Raw genomic sequence first — 22,221 nt, 5'->3', positions numbered from 1 at the left:
TGGCATACTGTGACGAGCCAGTTGCTCGGCTACCATTGACCAGACGTTTTCAGTTGGCGAGAGATCTGGCCAGGCCACCAGTCGACCATTTTCTGTATCCAGAAAGGCCCATACAGGACCTGCAACATGCGGTCGTGCATTACCCTGCTGAAATGTAGGGTTTCGCAGGGATCGAATGAAGGGTAGAGCCACGGGTCGTAACACATCTGAAATGTAACGTCCACTGTTAAAAGTGCCGTCTATGCGAACAAGTGGTGACGGACACGCGTAACCGATGGCACCCCATACCATCACGCAGGGTGATACGCCAGTATGGCGATGACGAATACACGCTTCCAATGTGCGTTCACCGCGATGTCGCTAAACACGGATCATCATGACGTTGGAACAGAACCTGGATTCATCCGAAAAAATGACGTTTTGCCATTCGTGACCCCAGGTTCGTCGTTGAGTACACCATCGCAGGCGCTCCTATCTGTGATGCAGCGTCAAGGGTAACAACAGCCGTGGTCTCCAAGCTGGTAGTCCATGCTGGTGCAAACGTCGTCGAACTGTTCGTGCAGATGGTTTTTGTCTTGCAAACGTCCCCATCTGTTGACACAGGGACGGTGTTGTGTTGTCCTCATTATCATTTCATCCTCACCACAGACACGCAAGTCGCCCAATGTGGCGTCGACAGAAATAAGACTTGCACTCGGTGGCCGAACTTCCCCGGGTGTGGCCTCCAGCCCAACAATCCTCATTTCATTTCAGTTTTCTACTTAGGTACAGTTTCCAGACTTAAGCATCTTCTGTAATAGCATATTAACTCTCTATGAAGGAACGAAAATAAAGTAAAGCATGCTAACCTGAAATATCTTTCTACTGGTTGACTTTGGTCCAAATGGACCTAAGCACTATGGGACTTAACATCTGAGGTCAACAGTCCCCTAGAACTTAGAACCACCTAAACCTAACTAACCTAAGGACATCACACACATCCATGCACGAGGCAGGATTCGAAGCTGCGACCGTAGCAGTAGCGGGGTTCCGGACTGAAGCGCCTAAAACGACTCGGCTACAGCGGCCAGCTGGTTGATTTTAACCTCATGAAAAGTACTAAATAACAGATAGAAAATCTTACCTAAGATTCTTTGCATAAGATTCAACCATATTCAGAGATGTAAAATATCGAGAAAAATTCTGTGTGCTTGTAGTTGGCGTAGTAACCTTTTCTTCTTGAGAGCAGTATACTGAAATTCTCTACAGTACTTGGAAAAGGCAGCGGTTATACAGCTTACTGGAGAACCTACTTGGCTACTCCTTGTAGAAAGCTTCAACTTCTCGGTGAAAGTTGAAAACTCATGTAAAGTCATTACAATTTCGCTATAAACCGATCGGAATCCGTCGGTTTACTTTCACAGAGTAGTTAATGAAAATTAGATCGTAGGTCCTCCAGTAGATTTTATTAACACACTCATAAAAGAAGAACAGACTTCTTACAAATAAAAGTGTCCATTCCTCCCGGTCTGTGCTACCATGCCAGTTTGCGTTGATCCAGACGATCTATAGGACGCCGTAGTACTTCGTAATAAGGAAACTAGGTTTCTAAGAAAATAACCTCCAACACGTACTTTTTGCATATAAATCACCTTGTATTCTTCACACAACATTTTCCCTAAATAAATTCGATAAATTCTGGCAATGAGTTTTTAGTATTAATGGCTTAAACTTTCTTGAGTACAAAATTTCCGCAGTTCAAAAATGGTTCAAATGGCTCTGAGCACTTTGGGACTTAACATCTGAGGTCATCAGTCCCATAGAACTTAGAACTACTTAAACCTAACTAACCTAAGGACTTCACACACATCCATGCCCGAGGCAGGATTCGAACCTGGGACCGTAGCAGTCGCAGGGTTATTTTCGCAGTAGCAGCGAACAACAGTGTCTCGATTTTACAAAGACACTCCAACAAATCGAGTCAATTCTCCGACGCGCAAAAAATGTGTCTGCTGCATTCCAGTATGCTATTAACGTTGGTAAATCACAGAATAATGCTGGGAGTTTAAGATCGCTCTGCATAGGCGCAGGCAAAGCTCGTGTTTCAAAATTTCAAAAAGTACACAATCAACAATAGACTCGGTGTAGTAACCCATACACACTCATTCAACTTCTACGCGCTTTACACGTATACAGCATTTTGATTGTTGGCTACTTCAATGTTCCCGACTAACGATGTTTTTCCGGAAACACATTAATATAGCTCCAATTCCCCGGCTCCGATGAAAGTTTTCGGGAGGTTTTCCATAGTTGCGAGGCGTATGCCGGAAGAGATAAGCTCCTCCAATTTTCTCCCAACTTGGAACCCCCAGCTGTCCCACTATCAACTTGTCTGATAATTGGTTGAATAGAACCGCGACTCTTCAGTGGGCTGGATTTCGAACGGCTTGTTCCACTCCTAGGAATCGAAATAAAAGAATTAAACGTTGACAATCCTCTCATATCGACGCAAAAATCCATTGAAAACAAAGACGTTACAGCTTTTCATGACAGTTATGGGTCGTTGATGCGCTAGTCTTACTATTTTGTTATTCCGCTCTTAAGTGATAGCATTCACTTGCTGTGTACTTCGGTTTATCTCTGTAATTAGTTTTTTTTTTCAAAATGTGAAAAATGTTCCAAGGCGCAACATGGTGACGTATTTAGCATCAAACACTCTACTGATATGACGTTAGCTAGAAGCCAGTGGGACACACGCGCCTCCCTACAGTATTTAAATAATTAAATATTATCAGTTTAGATCAACCAGTGCGGGAATACGAAATCACGGGAATAACTGAAATAGCGCATCGTTTCACTGCAATTTGCATTTATTTTAACACTTGATAACAGACCAAGAAAATGTCACGTGTTTCTCTTCACAGATAATACCACTAGAACAATAATAAACACCTGATTCAGTTTTCTGCACTTTAGTTTAAGTTCAACACACTGACTAGAACATTAAAATGAGTGACAGGAAAGTGCATCGTCCACAACACATTACGGCAACAGTTAACCTCCAAAACGTCCAATAAATTCCTTTCTTCATAATATGACATTAAGTACAGCTCAATAGTAATAAAACAATTTAGATTCCACCCATATACAGGGTGAGCCACCTAACATTACAGCTGGATATATTTCTAAACCACATCAAATAATAACGAATCGATTCCACAGACCGAACTTGAGGAGAGGGGCTAGTGTTATTGTTTAATACAAACCATACAAAAATGCACGGAAGTATGTTTTTTACCACAAACCTACGTTTTTTTTTAAATGGAACCCCGTTAGCTCTGTTAGCACAACTGAACATATAAACAAATACGTAATCAGTGCCGTTTGTTGCATTGTAAAATGTTTATTACACCCGGGATATTGTAACCTAAATTTGACGCTTGAGTACCACTCCTCCGCTGTTCGATCGTGTGTAGCGGAGAGCACCGAATTACGTAGGGATCCAAAGGGAACAGTGATGGACCTTAGGTACAGAAGAGACTGGAACAGCGCATTACGTCCACATGCTAACACCTCTTTATTAGTCTTTTTCACTGACGCACATGTACATTACCATGAGGGGTGAGATACACGTACACACGTGGTTTCCGTTTTCAATTACGGAGTGGAATAGTGTGTGTCCCGACATGTCAGGCCAATAGATGTTCAATGTGGTGGCCATCATTTGCTGCACAGAATTGCAATCTCTGGCGTAATGAATGTTGTACACGCCGCAGTACATCTGGTGTAATGTCGCCGCAAGCTGCCACAATACGTTGTTTCATATCCTCTGGGGTTGTAGGCACATCACGGTACATATTCTCCTTTAACGTACCCCACAGAAAGAAGTCCAGAGGTGTAAGATCAGGAGAAAGGGCTGGCCAATTTATGCGTCCTCCAGGTCCTATGAAACGCCCGTCGAACATCCTGTCAAGGGTCAGCCTAGTGTTAATTGCGGAATGTGCAGGTGCACCATCATGCTGATACCACATACGTCGACGCGTTTCCAGTGGGACATTTTCGAGCAACGTTGGCAGATCATTCTGTAGAAACGCGATGTATGTTGCAGCTGTTTGGGCCCCTGCAATGAAGTGAGGACCAATGAGGTGGTCGCCAATGATTCCGCACCATACATTTACATTCCAGCGAGTATTGTCCACGGACCAGTAATGCATGTTCCGTAGATTCACAGCCCCGTGGTTTGTGAAACCCGCTTCATCGGTAAAGAGGTAGAACTGCAACGCATTCTCTGTTAATGCCCATTGACAGAATTGCACTCGATGATTAAAGTCATCACCATGTAATTGATGATGTAGCGACACATGAAACGGGTGAAAGCGGTGACGATGCAGTATGCGCATGACACTACTTTGACTCAGTCCACCGGCTCTCGCAATGTCCCGTGTACTCATGTGTGGGTTCATAGCAACAGCAGCAAACATACCAACTGCACCCGCGTCTCCTGTGACGGGCCTGTTACGGACCCGTTTGCGTGCTACGACCATACCAGTTGCATACAGTTGGCGGTAGATGTTTTGCAATGTGCGGCATGTTGTATGCTCTCTGTCCGGGTACCGTTCTGCATACACCCTGCAGGCTTCAGCTGCATTTCGTCGATACTCGCCATAGATACGTATCATCTCCGCCTTTTCAGAGTTCGAATACGCCATGGTCACAGTTCCTACAACACTACACTATCACAGGCGTTTGGTAACACGGTGTACTACAGTTGGTCTGCGTGCGGAGACGAATGCAGAATAACAATAGCAGCAAGCGCTACATGCGGACACTGCGACAGCTAGACTAAACCATAACAATGCACTACAGCCACACTCGTAAACACGGTTGTCATCGTAAACATGTCCCTGCAGATGCTGCTCGTCGACCGTGGCCCGTGTTTGTTACAACACGCAGCTGAACGTCGGAGGTTTCAAGCGTCAACTTTAGGTTACAAAATCTCCGGATGTAATTAACATTTTACAGTGCAACAAACGGCACTGATTACGTATTTGTTTATATGTTCAGATGTGCTAACAAAACTAACGTGGTTCCATTTTAAAAAATGTAGGTTTGTGTTAAAAAAACATACTTCAGTGCATTTTTGCATGGTTTGTATTAAACAATGACACTAGCCTCTCTCCTCACGTTCGGTCTGTGGAATCGGTTCGTCAGTATTTGATACGGTTTACGAAATATACCGAGCGGTAACGTTGGGTGACTCACCCTGTATATATATGCGCATAAGCACAATTAAAAACTGGTGGAAAAACAAGAAGTTGGAAATTGACATATCTGTACTCAAAGGAGTCGCACTCCATCTAAACAGCCAAAAAATGGCAACCTAATAGCAACCTTGTTGTTGTTGTTGTGGTCTTCAGTCCTGAGACTGGTTTGATGCAGCTCTCCATGCTACTCTATCCTGTGCAAGCTTCTTCATCTCCCAGTACCTACTGCAACCTACATCCTTCTGAATCTGCTTAGTGTATTCATCTCTTGGTCTCCCTCTACGATTTTTCTCTCCACACTGCCCTCCAATGCTAAATTGGTGATCCCTTTATGCCTCAGAACATGTCAACAAATTAAGAAGAAGATGCTTATAGATTGACTAGAATAAAGCAATAAATAACACATACACGGTTTCTGACAGCCGACAAATTGCGTTGGGCTATTGAACAGTGATTAATTTAAAATAGCCACAAGATACGCTACGCAGGTTAGCGGGGCAATTAAAGACAAGCGTCGAGCAAGGACCCTGGTCAGAAGGTAATCAAAACTAGCAGGATTCCCTTACACGGCCGACGTGCCAACATATCCGTTCATACCCCAGAATGAACTAGCGCAAAATAAATCATTGACACATTTCAGATGATATATTAAAACAACATACCTTTGTTTACCACTAGCCTTAATTAGTTAACAGGTTAGGCTCTGTCATTGAAGCCACACAAATGAGGTAGCAAGTTAAGGTGTGCAGTTCTACTTTGCCATTTAACACACGTCGTGACGAGGGAAAGGGAGAATCCAGCTAATTAACTGAAAGTCAATACTTGTACTTGGCAACGGCCTTGCCGCAGTGGATAAGGCGCTTCCCGTCAGTTCACCGAAGTTAAGCGCTGTCGGGTGTGGCCGGCACTTGGATGGGTGACCAACTCGTCCGCCATGCGCTGTTGCCATTTTTTGGGGTGCTCTCAGCCTCGTGATGCCAACTGAGGAGCTACTCGGCCGAATAGTAGCGGCCCTGCTCAAAGAAAACCATCATAACAACCGGGAGAGCGGTGTGCTGACCACACTCTCCTCATTTCCGTATTCTCAAGTGAGGATGACACGGCGGTCGGTGGGCCACATGTGGCCTGATGACGGGGTGCTAGTGCTACTTGTACTTGGATCCAGTATTTGACGATGCGCTCATAATCAACAGACAAAAGTGAGAGTCAAGTTTACACTCTCAAACAGCACAACCCAACACGAGCGTAAGGCATTAAATAAACAGCTCCTTGTTCAGTTATTTACACACCGGCGAAACAAATAATCTTCGCCGAATTACTGTAGGCGGCTGAACGCAAAGTTGCTTGCAAATAACGCAAAGTAATGGTCAAAACGCCTTACTTTAAGTCCGACGACATCCGTAGGACAAGAGTTTCGATGAACAACCAGGCCTCATCCCCTTTGATCCATCTGCGACCGAGACAGTAATATTGGCTGCTATCACGGCGTTAACGATGCATCACGCCTGACACGAGTCACACCAAACCTCAACAAACGGCGTGGCCTCCTGTACGCCCCAGAAGTCCGCAATTAGAGTTCCTCTCTCGCAAACACGGCAGGCAGCCGGCCGCAGCAACGCCACAGCGCCCTCTGGCTAGGGTAAGGAAACAGCAGAGCGCGAAGCGAGAATCTCAAAAGGAACGCGCTACAAACAAAGGAGGAATAGCAGAGAACCCACCGTGACATTTCGTCACGGTTCACTCAGTATATGCAGCCCCTCTAAGCAATTCATTGTAATAAAACGTTTTTATCGTATTCCGCTCTGCCGTTATCCTCTAATTAGTGTTTTATTCTCATATTGCCTCGCGGGATTAGCCGAACGGTCCTAGACGCTGCAGTCATGGACTGTGCAGCTGGTCGCGGCGTTCGTTCGAGTCCTCCCTCGGGCATGGGTGCGTGTATGTTTGTCCTTAGGATAATTTATGTTAACTAGTGTGTATGCTTAGGGACTGATGACATAAGCTGTTAAGTCCAATAAGATTTCACACACATTTGAACATTTTATTCTCATATTATATGAAAAGGGGCACGCAAATTGGGTTGCCGCTTTTCAAGCCTACTTCGGACACCTCCCGTAGACACTACGAGAATGGGGTAAGACAAACGATCTCTTACTCCATAGTCGAGCGGAACATCACAGAAAGGCCCTGATATTGAATGTGGGTACAAAGTACATTCCCCCAGGCGCCATTCAATTGCTTGCAGAGGATGTAAGTATACTGCACAAAATATTCGTCACACTCTTAAACTCGCGGTTCTAGGCGCGCAGTCCGGAACATTGCGACTGCTACGGTTGCAGTTTCGAATCCTGCCTCGGGCATGTATGTGTGTGATGTCCTTAGGTTACTAAGGTTTAAGTAGTTCTAAGTTCTAGAGGACTAATGACCACAGCAGTTGAGTCCCATAGTGTTCAGAACCATTTGAACCATTGTTGAACACTCTTAAAACAACACTCTGTTCGTTTTGAAGCGCTGTAGTCACTCCAGAACTATACTACTGACCATTAAAATTGCCACACCACGAAGATGACGTGCTACAGATGCGAAATTTAACCGATAGGAAGAAGATGCTGTGATATGCAAATGATTCGCTCTTCAGAGCATTCACACAGCGTTGGCGTCGGTGGCGACACCTACAGCGTGCTGACATGAGGAAAGTTTCCAACTGATTTCTCATACACAAACAGCAGTTGACCGGCGTTACCTGGTGAAACGTTGTTGTGATGCCTCGTGTAAGAAGAAGAAACGCTTACCATCACGTTTCCGACTTTGATAAAGGTCGTATTGTAGCCTATCGCGATTGCGGTTTATCGTATCGCGACATTGCTGCTCGCGTTGCTCGAGATCCAATTAGTGTTGGCAGAATATGGAATCGGTGAGTCCAGGAGGGTAATACGGAACGCCGTGCTCGATCCCAACGGCCTCGTATCACTAGCAGTCGAGGTGACAGGCATCTTATCTGCATGGCTGTAACGGATCGTGCAGCGACGTCTCGATCCCTGAGTCAACAGACGACAGACTGCACGAACAGTTCGACGACGTTTACAGCAGCGTGGATTATCACCTCGGAGACCGTGGCTGCGCTTATCCTTGACGCTGTATCACAGACAGGAGCGCCTGCGATGGTATGCTCAACGACGAACCTGGGTGCACGAATGGCAAAATGTCATTTTTTCGGATGAATCCAGGTTCTATTTACAGCATCATGATGGTTGCATCCATGTTTGGCGTCATCGCGGTGAACGCATATTGGAAGCGTGTATTCGACATCGCCATACTGGCATATCACCCGGACTGATGGTATGGGGTGCCATTGGTTACACATCTCGGTCACCTCTTGTTCGCATTGATGGTACTTTGAACAGAGGAAGTTACATTTCAGATGTGTTACGACCCGTGGCTCTACCCTTCATTCGATCCCTGTGAAACCCTACATTTCAGCAGGATAATGCACGATTGCATTTTGCAGGTCCTGTACGGGCCTTTCTGGACACAGAAAATGTTCGACTGTTGCTCTGGCCAGCACATTCTCCAGATCTCTCACCAACTGAAAACAACTGTAAAACAATGGTAGTAAAAGGATACTAGTCTATCGGGCCCGGAGACGAGTATTATGCCTATCAGTAGCAATCAGTTTCAAATCACACAGAAATCATTGCTATTAGTGAATAACGGTTAACCCAAGCCAGTTTTCCAGCAAACGTTGCTAAGGTATTCGCCTGTAATACGCATTTGGAGTCGGTTACGTCGCAAAAGGCAATTACGTACAGCTTCGTTGGGCCAGTCAGCACGAAGCTGGTCTCCAGTTGACTGGAGGCTGTAGTGCTGTCTAAGGACACCGGAATTTTGAATCTTTTTAAATGATGCAGGAGTGCCGACGACCCAATGAGCAATTTAACAGGCAGTGTGTGGAAGCTGTAGTTCAGGCATATTCTGTGGTGTTTTTGTAGTGTCTTTTGCACCATTACTCTCGTCCATTCATTCAGGTTACCATGGACATGAAACTCAGTTTCCATTTCAACATTGCGGGTAGTCAAGTCTTTCCCTTCCTTCTACATCCTCATGAAGATTGTTCTGTCGATACTCTGGTCTTCCAAACGACATAGGCCGCGCGGTATTAGCCGAGCAGCCTAGGGCGCTGCAGTCACGGACTGAGCGGCTAGTCCCGGCAGGGGTTCGAGTCCTCCCTCGTGCATGGGTGTGTGTGTTTGTCCTTAGTATAATTTAGGTTAAGTAGTGTGTAAGCTTACGGACTGATGACCTTAGCAGTTAAGTCCCGTAAGATTTCACACACATTTGAACATTTGAACAAACGACAAAGGGTATGTTTGCAGGGTTGCACGCATAGAAGCACTCCGTCTTCAGGCCACAAGTGGCCCATCGGCACCATCCTACCGCCGTGTCATCCTCCGCTGAGGATGCGGAGAGGAGGGGCGTGTGGTCAGCACACCGCTCTCCCGGTCGTTCTGATGGTTTTCTTTGACCGGAGCCGCTGCTGTTCGGTCGAGTAGTTCCTCAATTGCCATCACGAGGCTGAGTGCACCCCGAAAAATGGCAACAGTGCATGGCGGCCCCGATGGTCACCCCTCCATTTGACGGACACGTTCGACACCTCTCAACTTCTGTGATCTGACGGAAACCGGTGTATCCACTGCGGAAAGGCCGTTGCCTGCACGCATAGACGGACTCCACAAAAATGTGGATACACTCCTATAAATGCATGCTTGAACATAAATGCAGATTTGAGCTAGACTGCGGATTGCGCTGTTGTAGGGGACAGAAACGGCACCCGGCAGTGTCCTCATGACGTTGCAAGTGTCAATCGTTGTCAGAACTGTGTTTAGTTGTGAGCGCATTATGTCGAATGTAAGTACGGTGCGTGCTTTCGTTTCCAAAGTAGCTCAAGTGTTTCTGAAAGCACAGTATCGTAGACCTATATCGCTTGCAGGGAAAGCAGAAAAACATCATCTAAGTCACAATGTGTTTGTTGGGTGATAGCGACAGACGGTCTTTGAAGAGTATAAATGATGACTAACTGAAACCCTCAGCTGCAGACAGGTGTTGCTGATATACCTCGATGTGAATGGCTGAAAATATGAGCCCCGATCGGGACTCGAACCTGGGACCTCCCGCTTACATGGCAGACGCTCTATCCACCTGAGCCACCGAGGGATGAATAGCGCGACTGCAGGGACTTATCCCTTGCAAGCTTCCCGTGGGACTCACATTCCCAACTGTCCACAATTCTACATGTGTAATGTACCTTATCGACATTTGCTCATCCACTCATTACTCGCGCACGGTTTGGCGATTCCCGAAGAGTTCTGGCAACCTGTGCGCATTTGCACAGACGAAGGTCAATGGCTGGCTAGCCTTTAACTATATATATGAAGACAGTAACTATATATGAAGAACAGAGACTGTTGATGACCGTGCAGCTTTTCCCTGGAATAAATGATGACTAACTGAAACCCTCAGCTGCCGACAGGAGTTGTTAATATACCTCGATGTGGATGGCTGAAAATGTGTGCCCTGACCGGGACTCGAACCCGGGCGCTTACATGGCAGACGCTCTATCCACCTGAGCCACCGAGGAGATCCCGGGTTCGAGTCGCAGTCGGGGCACACTTTTCAGCCATCCTCATCGAGGTATATCTACACCACCTGTTGGCAGCTGAGGGTTTCAGTTAGTTATCATTTATTCCAGGGAAAAGCTGCACGGTCATCAACAGTCTCTGTTCTTTCGAGAACAGTTACTGTCTTCATATATTTGAAGAGTATTGTGACAAAATACGGTGGCAACAGCTGCATAAAAGAATCACTGCAGAATTGAACTTCGTATTCGCGAACCATATCATCTCCAAATCAACACGAAGGAAGGTTTATAAGCAGGGAATTGCAGGGTGATCTGGAAATACAAAACTAGTCATCACTGATGCAAATGCCCGTAACAGGAAACAAGCGTGCTGATGTCACAAAACCAGGACTATGGAGCAATGGAAGAAAGTCATATGGTTGGATGAATCTCGTTTCTTACTATTTCCAACTTCTAGCCAAGTTTACGTCCCAAGAGTAAAATTGGTTTGGTGATGATTTGGGCAGCCATATCGTGGGTTTCATGGCCCACACCGACAGTCTGCAAGATCGCATTACTGCAAACGATTATGTGATCATTCCGCTGATCAGGTTCATGCCATACATAATATTTGTTCTTCAATAGCGATGTAGTGTTCCAAGACGACAAGGCCCCTGTTACACAGCTCCCATCACTCAGCAATGGTTTTGTAAGCACAAGGAAGAATCGTCGCACCTCTTCTGGCCAACACTGGCACCAGATTTCAGTATTATTTAGCCTTTGTGGTATATTTGGGAGAGAACGCGTGGCCACTACTCACCTCGATCATTGTTACCTGAAATTGCCACTATTTTGTCCGCATCTCGTGGTCGTGCGGTAGCGTTCTCGCTTCCCACACCCGGGTTCCCATGTTCGATTCCCGGCGGGGTCAGGGATTTTCTCTGCCTCGTGATGACTGGATGTTGTGTGATGTCCTTAGGTTAGTTAGGTTTAAGTAGTTCCAAGTTCTAGGGGACTGATGACCTCAGAAGTTAAGTGCAATAGTGCTCAAAGCCATTTGAACCTGTGCTGCCTAGTCGTCAATAGGGGGCTGCAGCTGGGTATCGCATAATTCAAAAAAAAATTATGTGACGTAGCAAGGTATTCGCGCCACGTCTCCTGGGAGTGAACTTTTTTTTTGGGAGGGGGGGGGGGGCGGGATGTTAGGTAGATTTATGTGTTGATGATTAATTACTGTTTCCATATAGGTCTTCGATAAACACTAACCGCTAATGTGACGCGAAAGCAGTTACTCTGTCGAGTGTAAACGCAGTTTGAATTACTGACACCGCAGGAACAGAGGTAGTGTTGTCAGGCAACCGCAACACATCACGTACGGCCATGTTTCCATTCTCTCTCCCTCTCCCTCTCTCTCTCTCTCTCTCTCTCCCTCCCTCCTTTATTCTCTCTCTCTCTCTCTCTCTCTCTCTCTCTCTCTCTCTCTCTCTCTCTCTCCCCCTCCCCCTCCCCCCTCCCTCCCTCCCTCCCTCCCTCCCACCCCTCTCCCCCCCTCCTTCCCTCCCTCTCCCTCTCTCTCTGTCTCTATCTCTGTCGCCCTCCACATACGACAGTACGGTTTTTTTTTCCAATACAGTGTATGGCAGTCCGCCGTTGATTACTCTATTCAGTTTGGAAACTGCGCCTCATCAGCAGGAGCTTCTAGAAAAGTTCTGTGGTTAGCCTTAGTTGAGAAAAGTGAGTGTCCTTTTTAATAGACTGTGATTAGTGATACACCATTTTATCGAGTATGGTGCATCAAGGGCGTTGCGTAAATTATTAAATAAATTTCGAAACTAAAGAAAACTTCGTGAGTGCAACAGTGCGCTATTCAAAATGCAGTTCACTAGAGCGACTTGGCTTTCACACTCATTGGGAATCAAATACTTTCATGACTGTAAATCGTAACGTATTTCATCTAATCCTACATATATACTGCGCAAACCACCTTAGGCAGGATGGTGGAGGGTACCTTTTAACCACTATTGGTTATTTCCCTTTCTGTCCCACGCGCCAATAGAGTGAGTGAGAAACTACTGTCTAAAAGCCTCTGTACCAGCCCCAATTTCCCGCATTTTATCTTCATGGCCCGTATTAGAATTGTACATTGGCAGCAGAGTCGTTCGGCAGTCGGCCTCAGATGCCGGTTCTCTAAATTTCCCCAATAGTGCCCTGTGGAACGAGCGTCGTCCTCCCCCCAGGGATTCCCGTTTGAATTCACAAAAAATCTCCTAAATAATTTTAAATCGCTTTGCAAAATTACGCCTGGATATATAACCGACTTGACTGTATTAAGCACCTCCTACCAAAGCTGTATTCGAGAATTATGGAACTGTTTCTCCCACAGATATGCATTAACTTACATATTTCTACATTTAGAGCTATCTGCCATTCATCACACCAACTATAAATTTTGTGTAGGACATCTAGTACTCTCCTACAGTCACTCAACGACGTCACCTTCCCGTACACCGCAGCATCATCAGCGAACAGCCGTAAATTGCTGCTCTCTCCGTCCGTCGCATCATTTACGTATATGGAGAACAAGAGTGGTCCTCTCACACATTCACCGGGACACTCCTGACGACATTCTTGCCGTCGACGACAGAGTACTGGGTTCTATTACTTAACAGGTCTGCGAGCCACTTATATGTCTGGGAACATGAACCGCAAGCTCGTACCTTCGTCAATAGTATGTACTAGGGCAATGTAGGAATATTTGAACGTTCTACAGAATTTATTTTTGTTATATGTGCAACTGGATTTCTTACTGGATCACCAAGTGAACATATGTTCTAATTTGTCGTCCAAGTCATCACAATCAGCTATTAGATATACACTGTTGGATACAGGCAACGTATAATCATTAACAAGCAGTTATTTGCATTAAATTTCTCCTTTCTGTTTTCTAATGTACTGGCATTAGATCGGTAGGCACTGATTGTGATTTTTAGTTTCGGACACGTTACAATCTTAATTTTTAAAACACATGTGTAGTGACAGTTGAAAATTTGGTGCCAGATCGTCTTCCAATAGCAGACAGTCGCCTTACTCATTACGTCATCCGAGTGCGTCTCCAGCTGTCGGACTCTCAAAGTTAGCGGTGTTTCCACGTGTGATTTCCGAACATACACTGGCTGAAAACGACTTACAAGTTCGTGGCGCCCTCCATCGGTAATGCTAGAATTCAATGCGCTGTTGGCCCACCCTTAGCCTTGATGGCAGCTTCCACTCTCGCAGGCACACGTTCAGTCAGGTGTTGCACTGAGTAGAGGTATCGATGACGGTCGGTGAGCCCTGGCACGAAGGCGGCGTTCCAAATCATCCCAAAGGTGTTCTATAGGATTCAGGTCAGGACTCTGTGCAGGCCAGTCCATTACAGGGGTGTTATTGTCGTGTAAGCATTCGTGGTGCGGCTATCCTGTCAGACATTGTGTCTGTTTTTGCAACTACTTTCTTCTATTTCCAAGAGTCAAAACGGCGATCAAGGGACACCATTTTCAAACAACACAAGATGTCCAAAATGCTCTGACAAGGGACTTGGAGGATATTACAGAGGATGAGTTCCAGAAATGTTACCATCAATGGCAGAAGCGCTGGAAAAAGTGTGTGCAATCAGAAGGGAACTACTCTGAAGGGGACAATACTAAACTTGACTAAAACGGTAAGCAACTTTTTTTTTTCTCATCAATGTCATTACATTATTGTCGCATCTCGTAAAAGCAAATATGAGTTTTGGCACGTGGACCCGAAATAATCCTTATATCTGTTATTCCAACAGCCACAATCCGGTACAGTTGGCGCAATTTCCAACGATTGTAGCAAGTATCGTTCCTACCTCATTCCAGTTCGACAACGTGCGTCAGCTACTGCACCTTCGCCCAAATGAGATGTGAAAAGCGGGGAAAATTCACGGAGAACCAGAGCTGTCAGAGAAGGTGACAGCAGTGTTCTTTACCTGCCCGTTTGTGTGTGTGTGCAGGGGCCCGAACGTGTCGATCCTGCACCTGCGCAACGCGGCGGACGCGTGGGAGTGCCCGTCGCCGCAGCAGCAGCAGAAGCAGGGCCCGCCCCCGCAGGACGCGGCGCCGCCCCCGCCGCCCGTGTCGTTCGCGCGCACCGCGCCGCGGTCCTCCGGGTCCGCCTCGGCGACCGCCAACTCCGGGGGCGGCGGCGGCGGCGGCGGCGGCGTGTCCGCGCAGCTCAAGCCCACCTACTCGACGCTTCCGCGGCGCGAGTCCTCCCTGCTCTCCGGCGTGACCGCCGTCTCCACCACGGTGACCGTCGCCAACAGCTCCGGCAGCTGTAGCAGGGAGCTGTCGCCGGTGCGCTGGTGCGACCGCGAGGTCGACGGCGTCTACCTGGGCCGCTCCGGCTGGGTCCAGGTGCGTACTCTCTGCTCTTAAGTCTAATTTGCACAACACAGTACGATGCAAAAGCTCTTCTTTTATTACCATCCCCCGTTTCACGCGAAACCCATTTCGCTGCATACAAGAACTTACAAAATGACGCTGAAGTCTGAGTTCGCAGGACAGAGGTTGTGGAAAGGGCAAAGATCAGATACTGTTAGTTACACAAGAACACGCAACTTAATTCCTCGACAACTAATGCAGAGTTTTCTCTTTAAAACAACAAGAATCAATTTACAGCTGAAGGGCCAAATAATTTCCCAATAATAAAGTTTAAATACAGTACTGGCCATTGAAATTGCTACATCACGAAGATGAAGTGCTACAGACGCGAAATTTAACCGACAGGAAGAAGATGCTGTGATATGCAAGTGATCATCTTTTCAGAGCATTCAAACAAGGTTGGCGCGAGTGGTGATACCTACAACGTGCTGACATGAGGAAACTTTCCAACCGATTTCTCATACACAAAAAGCAGTTTACCGGCGTTGCCTGCTGAAACGCTGTTGTGATGCCTCGTGCAAGGAGGAGAATTGCTTACCATCACGTTTCCGACTTTGATAAAGGTCGGATTGTAGCCCATCGCGATTGCAGTTTATCGTATCGCGACATTGCTGCTCGCGTTGGTCGAGATCCAATGAATGTTAGCAGAATATGGAATCGGTGGCTTCAGGAGGGTAATACGGAACGCTGTCCTGGATCCCAACGGCCTCGTATCACTAACAGTCGAGATGACAGTCATCTTATCCGCACGGCTGTAACGGATCGTGTAGCCACGTCTCGATCCCTGAATCAACAGATGGGGACGTTTGCAAGACAACAACCATCTGCACCAATAGTTCGACGACGTTTGCAACTGCATGGACTATCAGCTCGGAGACCATGGCTGCGGTTACCCTTTACACTGCATCAGACAGAGGAGCGCCTGCGATGGTGTACTCAACGACGAACCTGGGTGCACGAATGGCAAAACGTCATTTTTTCGGATGAATCCAGGTTCTGTTTACAGCTCTACCCTTCATTTGATCCCTGCGAAATCCTACATTTCAGCAGAATAATGCACGACCGTATGTTGCAGGTCCTGTACGGGCCTTTCTGGGTGCAGAAAATATTTGACTGTTGCCCTGGCCAGCGTGGAAATGTAATCACATGTCAGTTCTAGTATAATATATTTGTCCAATGAATACCAATTTATCTTCTGCATTTCTTCTTGGAGTAGCAATTTTAATGGCCAGTAGTGTACTTCATTTTAAAACAGAAGGATTTAGAGAAACGGCTGAAGGCCTTTCTTAAGTGAAGTTAAAATACCCTTAAATAATTCCATTTAAGGCACCATAATTTAGACAAACAGCTGAAGGCCTTACTTAAGTAAAATTAAAATATCTTCTCGGCTAAAGGCCCAAATAGTATTTCATATCAGCTAAGGAAATTCTTTAAAAATCAAGCATTTACAAATCTCGGCTAAAAGCCATATTAAGGAAAATTGAAATTAATTCCTCGGCAGTAAGCCCAATAATTTTTCAATACAAGAAAACCATCTTAAGAAAATATGAAATATCTTGACTGCAGAAGGTCCATACAATTATTCAAAATAATTAAAGACAAATGTTAAGATAACCATTTACACAGTACAGCTGACGGCAGTTTTAAGAATTCAAGATAAATAAAGAGAAACCTTACAGACAGCGATTTACACGTTACAGGCTGAAAGCCACAGATATTAAAACAAGCGCGGCTGAAGGCCTACTTACAGAGCAAACAAGAATTTTAAATAAACCACGGCTGAAGGCCTACTCCTAAAATGGTTCACAAAAGGTTCAGCAGCAGGACATATACTTCACATAGAACAGACAAAATTAATACATGGTTGAAGGCCTGGCACAGTACTTCCGACAAAAGAAAATCACAATCACAAACAGCACAACAGTGGCGCGCAGAAGTGTTCAAAGAGTCGGCCTGGTGAGGAAAATCTGACAACAGTTTAGGTGAGACAGGCAGCCAATCCTAACAGTAAATAATTGGGTGGCAGCACGACCTTGGGACAGCTGAAGAACCAACCAACAACCCAATCAATTCCCTTCCACCCTACCGACGACACGACAACCAAAATATCAGCGAGGCCAAGGATCGCAGCAGGATTATGTCTTAATATTTGGCGTCTTATCACAGTCAAGGCACAACAACCACTTAAATAAAAAGGCAGAACAACATCAACCTGTCAAACTACACGCTGTGCTGGACAGCATCAACACGGCGAAGAAAACTCACTGTAAGAAAACAAAGACCAGGGCAGGTAAGCGAAACGTTAACGGCCACAAGGCAGAAGATACCGCTGGTGCACTTCACTAATAAATCATAATTATTTCAAAAGTTAATCACCATACAGGAAGACGGCTACAAAATTTTGCCGATACCAGAACACCATCGCGTTGCTGCTTGCGGGAACAGCCCAGGAAGCAACAACCAGTAATCAACGAAGAGATGTCACAGCAGTTGAGGTTTCATAACAGGTTCACTTATTACTCAACTCCAGTATGCAGATTCGGTGGGCGACGAACTTCGGCGCTCTCGCAGCTAGTGCCACACAACTCCGACCGCTTGTACACGCCACCAGTGGCCCCGGACTGAACTCACGCCACTTCCTGGTTGCTCTGTTGCAGCCGAGCAACTGCCTCACACACACCACGACACGGAAGTATAGCGGCCACACCAAAGGAGGTACAGCAGTACTAGTACCGATAAACGCTGCTGCTGCCACTGACAGAGGCAAGAGAGCAACTCGAAGTAACTGAGGGAGCAATAAGACGCCACTCGATGATGACAAACAGCCAAAAAAGAAAAACGGCATCAGCGCCAGCCGACCACGGCTCAATAACTTTACGACGTATGACAGAAGTGCAGAACAAGTAGTGACGAAGAATTTCGTATGAGACATGTGTGGTCTGTCAAGCCGGGAAACCACCTGAAATTGGCCTACAGAAGCCACCTAAGCTAAAGAGCGCCATGTTGAACATACGTTCTCCCTCTTGTGACACCGACTTCCGTCTACATTAGTAAGTTAACTTTTTCTGTAAGGGTAATGAAAAAAGAAAGACTTCTGAACAAAACTAAGTTTCCAATGTGGCCAAAACTAAACCGTCACCGGTACAGTAGCCATAGAAAGAAAACGATTCAATTGGTGATTCTACGTTGTAAAATTCACAAAATTGTCGTGTAGAATGTACACAAACGCCAATTTTTGATAGCATGGAGAGCCATAAACTTTTGCGCCATCTATAGGGGTAACACCAATTGACAGCACAGCAAGAAAATCGCCTTCTCTTTCTAAGGAGGATCGTTTTGACATTAGTGACCTTCGGGGTTGGATGAAGATCGTTTAAACGTATTAATCCACAATGATCCACTTCACTGCACTCGAGAGCCGGCAAATGTGATAAATTGTGGTCATTCGACATTGGCATGCAGTGGTGGAACGTTTAAAAATCGGGTGTATGCTCTAAGCCAAAATCACAAATATCAGCGGGTGGCCCTTTATGCACCTCTGCTTTCTCGTCATCAATTGGCTCGTGAACAACACCGACCATTCCTACTCCGTATCGTTACTGGTGACGAGGAATGATGTTTTTGTGCTAACATAAGTAAAAGAAAGGAATGGTTGAACTTAAACAAAGCATCAGCTACCCCTACAATGTCCCGCGAGATTTCACAAAAGATAATGATTTGCATCTTGCACAGTGTGGTGTGCTACGAATTGCTTTCCTGAGATGTAACCATCACCGCTGAGACGTCTTGCAGACGCAGTCCAATAACAACGACAAACAAGACTGCATTAAGTGGTGCTACTCCACGACAACGCTCAACCGCAATTTGCTAGACTGACAAATATACTATACAGTCGTTGGGTTGGGTAGTCATTCCCGCACCCAACTTATTCTCGTGATCTTGCACCTTCTCCGCTCTCTATCGAAAACCGTTCAATGAACTTCCTTTCCGGATGCAAACACGCTCCGAACAGACCTTGTTGAGTCCGTCGCCTCGAAACCAAATGATGTCTGTAACCCAAAAGTTACTCATCATTGGGAGTCTGTTGTTAATGAAAGAGAATATACAGGGTGTTTCAATAAAAGTTCTAAATCTGTAACTTACAAACTAATAGATGACGGGAAAATTTATTGCGTTAGGTCAACATAAGGAACGTTACACTTTCTGCGGAAAGACACTACTGGCCACTAAAATTGCTACACCACGAAGATGACGTGTTACAGACGCGAAATTTAACCGACAGGAAGAAGATGCTGTGGTATGCAAATGATTAGCTTTTCAGAGCATTCACATACGGTTGGCGCCGGCGGCGGCACCCATAACACACTGACACGAGGAAAGTTTCCAACCGATCTCTGATACACAAACAGCAGTTGACCGACCTTCCTTGGTGAAGCGTTGTTGTGATGCCTCGTGTAAGGGTGATAAATGCGTATCATCAAGTTTCCGACTTTGATAAAGGTCGGATTGTATCCTATCGCGATTGCGTTTTATCGTATCGTGACATCGCTGCTTGCGTTAGTCGAGATCCAATGACTGTTAGCAGAATATGGAATCTGTGGGTTCAGGAGGATAATACGGAATGCCGTGCTGGATCCCAACGGCCTCGTATGACTAGCAGTCGAGATGACAGGCATCGTATCTGCATGGCTGTAACGGATCGTGCATCCACGTCTGGATCCCTAAATCACCAGATCGGGGTGACGCTGCATCACAGACAGGAGCGCCTGCAATGTTGTACTCAACCACGAACCTGGCTGCACGAATGGCAAAACGTCATTTTTTCTTATGAATTCAGGTTCTGTTTACAGCATCATGATGGTCGCATCCGTGTTTGGCGACATCGCGGTGAACGCACATTGGAAGCGTCTATTCGTCATCGCCATACTGGCGAGTGATGGTATGGGGTGCCACTGGTTACATGTCTCGGTCACCTCTTGTTCGCATTGACGGCACTTTGAACAGTGGACGTTAGATTTCAGATGTGTTACGACCCGTGACTCTACCCTTCATTCGATCCCTAAGAAACCCTAATTTCAGCAGGATAATGCACGACCGCATGTTGCAGGTTCTGTACGGGCCTTTCTGGATACAGAAAATGTTCGACTGCTGCCCTGGCCAGCACATTCTCCTGATCTGTCACCAATTGAAAACATCTGGTCAATGGTGGCCGAGCAGCTGGCTCGTCACAATATACGCCAGTGACTACTCTTGATGAAGTGTGGTATCGTGTTGAGGCTGCATGGGCAGCTGTACCTGTACACGCCATCCAAGCTCTGTTTGACTCAATGAGCAGGCGTATCAAGGCCGTAATTACAGACAGAGGTGGTTATTCTGGGTACTGATTTCTCAGGATCTATGCACCAAAATTGCGTTAAAATGTAAGAAAAAGAATGTTCAAATGTGTGTGAAATTTTATGGTACTTAACCGCTAAGGTCACGAGTCCCTAAGCTTACACACTACTTAACCTAAATTAACATAATGAGAAACACACACACATGCCCCAGGGACGACTCGAACCTCCGCCGGGACCAGCCGCACAGTCCATCACTGCAGCGCCTTAGGCCGCTCGGCTAATCCCGCTCGGCAAAATGTAATCACATGTCAATTATAGTATAATATATTTGTCTAATGAATACCCGTTTATCATCTGCAGTTCCTCTTGGTGTAGCAATTTTAATGGCCAGTAGTGTACCTACCACTTGCTGCATGTCGCCATAACATCTTGGGGGTCCAAAACACTATGCGCTCAGGAAGAATAGAAACCTGTCCGTCGGTAACACATCAGCAAAAATTGGGAGAATACTCCTGCATTGCGCCAACTGTCTGTTTCTCCAGTCGCCCAAGTTTAAAGCTTTGCTGTCGTCTGTTAAGGATTCCCCCAAATCCTGTGCCTATATGGGAAAATGTAAAGGACGGAAAAAGGAAAATTGGTCTGGAAAACATTTCATGCAGCCTAAGATGAGCAACCCAGCTTACGTCAGCTGGGCAGCGTGCTAATGACGAAACTCGCTTTGCCTATCTTAACGTATATGTAATATTTTACGGGACAAGTTAGCCCACATCGTAAATTTCCGAGACAGTCCAGACTATGGAGGAAAGGAATGCAGAGCACCGGCCTGAATTACAGTGGCACCAAATTGTTAAAACAAGCCAGTAGGTTCTCGGACAGATTTTTGAAGGAATATGGAGGGATATAATTACACTATGAACTAATAACAGCTGTTTCCAACAATGTAAGGCCTGGGACTTTGCCATGAGCGTGCTCAAAGGACATATGCACTCTGAAGGAAGGACCGTTCACGAGAAGCCAATTGACAAGCTGGGAGCACACCTAGTAGAAGCGTCTGTACTCCAGCATCGACGTGAGGTTGATGGGGTTGGTGCACATATTGTAAACCGCAATTCTTCCTTCCTTTCTTTCTTTTGCTACTGCATTATTCCCGCATTGTGCGCAGGGTCGGCAGGGTTAAGGACAGATTGGGTATGGTGAATTTTTATGGGGTGACCGGATGCCCTTCCTGCCGCCACCGCATACCCCCCGGGATGGGAATTAGTGCACCCCAGCTGTCTGCGTCTAGTGTAAATCATGAAATAGTGTGAATGTGTTTCAAATGTCTGCAGGTCGTGTAACAGAGACGGAAATTGGGGACCAGCCCGGTATTCACCTAGCAAGGTGTGGAAAACCGACTAAAAAACACATCCAGGTTTGCAGGCACTCCAGCCGTCGTCATTAATCCGCTGGGCGTATTCGATCCGGGGCCGGCGCGCCTACCCGAGTCCAGGAAGCAGCGAGTTAGCGCTCTCGCTTCCAATGTGCGTTCACCGCCATGTCGCCAAACGCGGATGCGACTATCATGATGCTGTAAACAGAAC

The 22,221-nt window shown here is 46.2% G+C and overlaps 1 protein-coding gene across 1 annotated transcript in view; it reads left to right on the top strand.

Annotated features, from left to right (window-relative positions):
* Positions 1–7,372: 7,372 nt before the first annotated feature.
* The window catches only part of LOC126335682 (uncharacterized), a 193,545-nt gene continuing 178,696 nt past the window's right edge, over positions 7,373–22,221 (top strand). Inside the window, exons 1-2 of the mRNA XM_049999139.1 lie at positions 7,373–7,377; positions 14,876–15,278. Of these exons, the coding sequence (XP_049855096.1) occupies positions 7,373–7,377; positions 14,876–15,278 (408 nt within the window). The remainder of the gene's footprint in view (positions 7,378–14,875; positions 15,279–22,221) is intronic.

This window comes from Schistocerca gregaria, chromosome 2 (genome assembly GCF_023897955.1).
Source record: "Schistocerca gregaria isolate iqSchGreg1 chromosome 2, iqSchGreg1.2, whole genome shotgun sequence".
NCBI lineage: Eukaryota > Metazoa > Arthropoda > Insecta > Orthoptera > Acrididae > Schistocerca > Schistocerca gregaria.
Note: the sequence above shows the minus strand (reverse complement) of the source record. Positions and strands in the feature narration are given on the sequence as shown.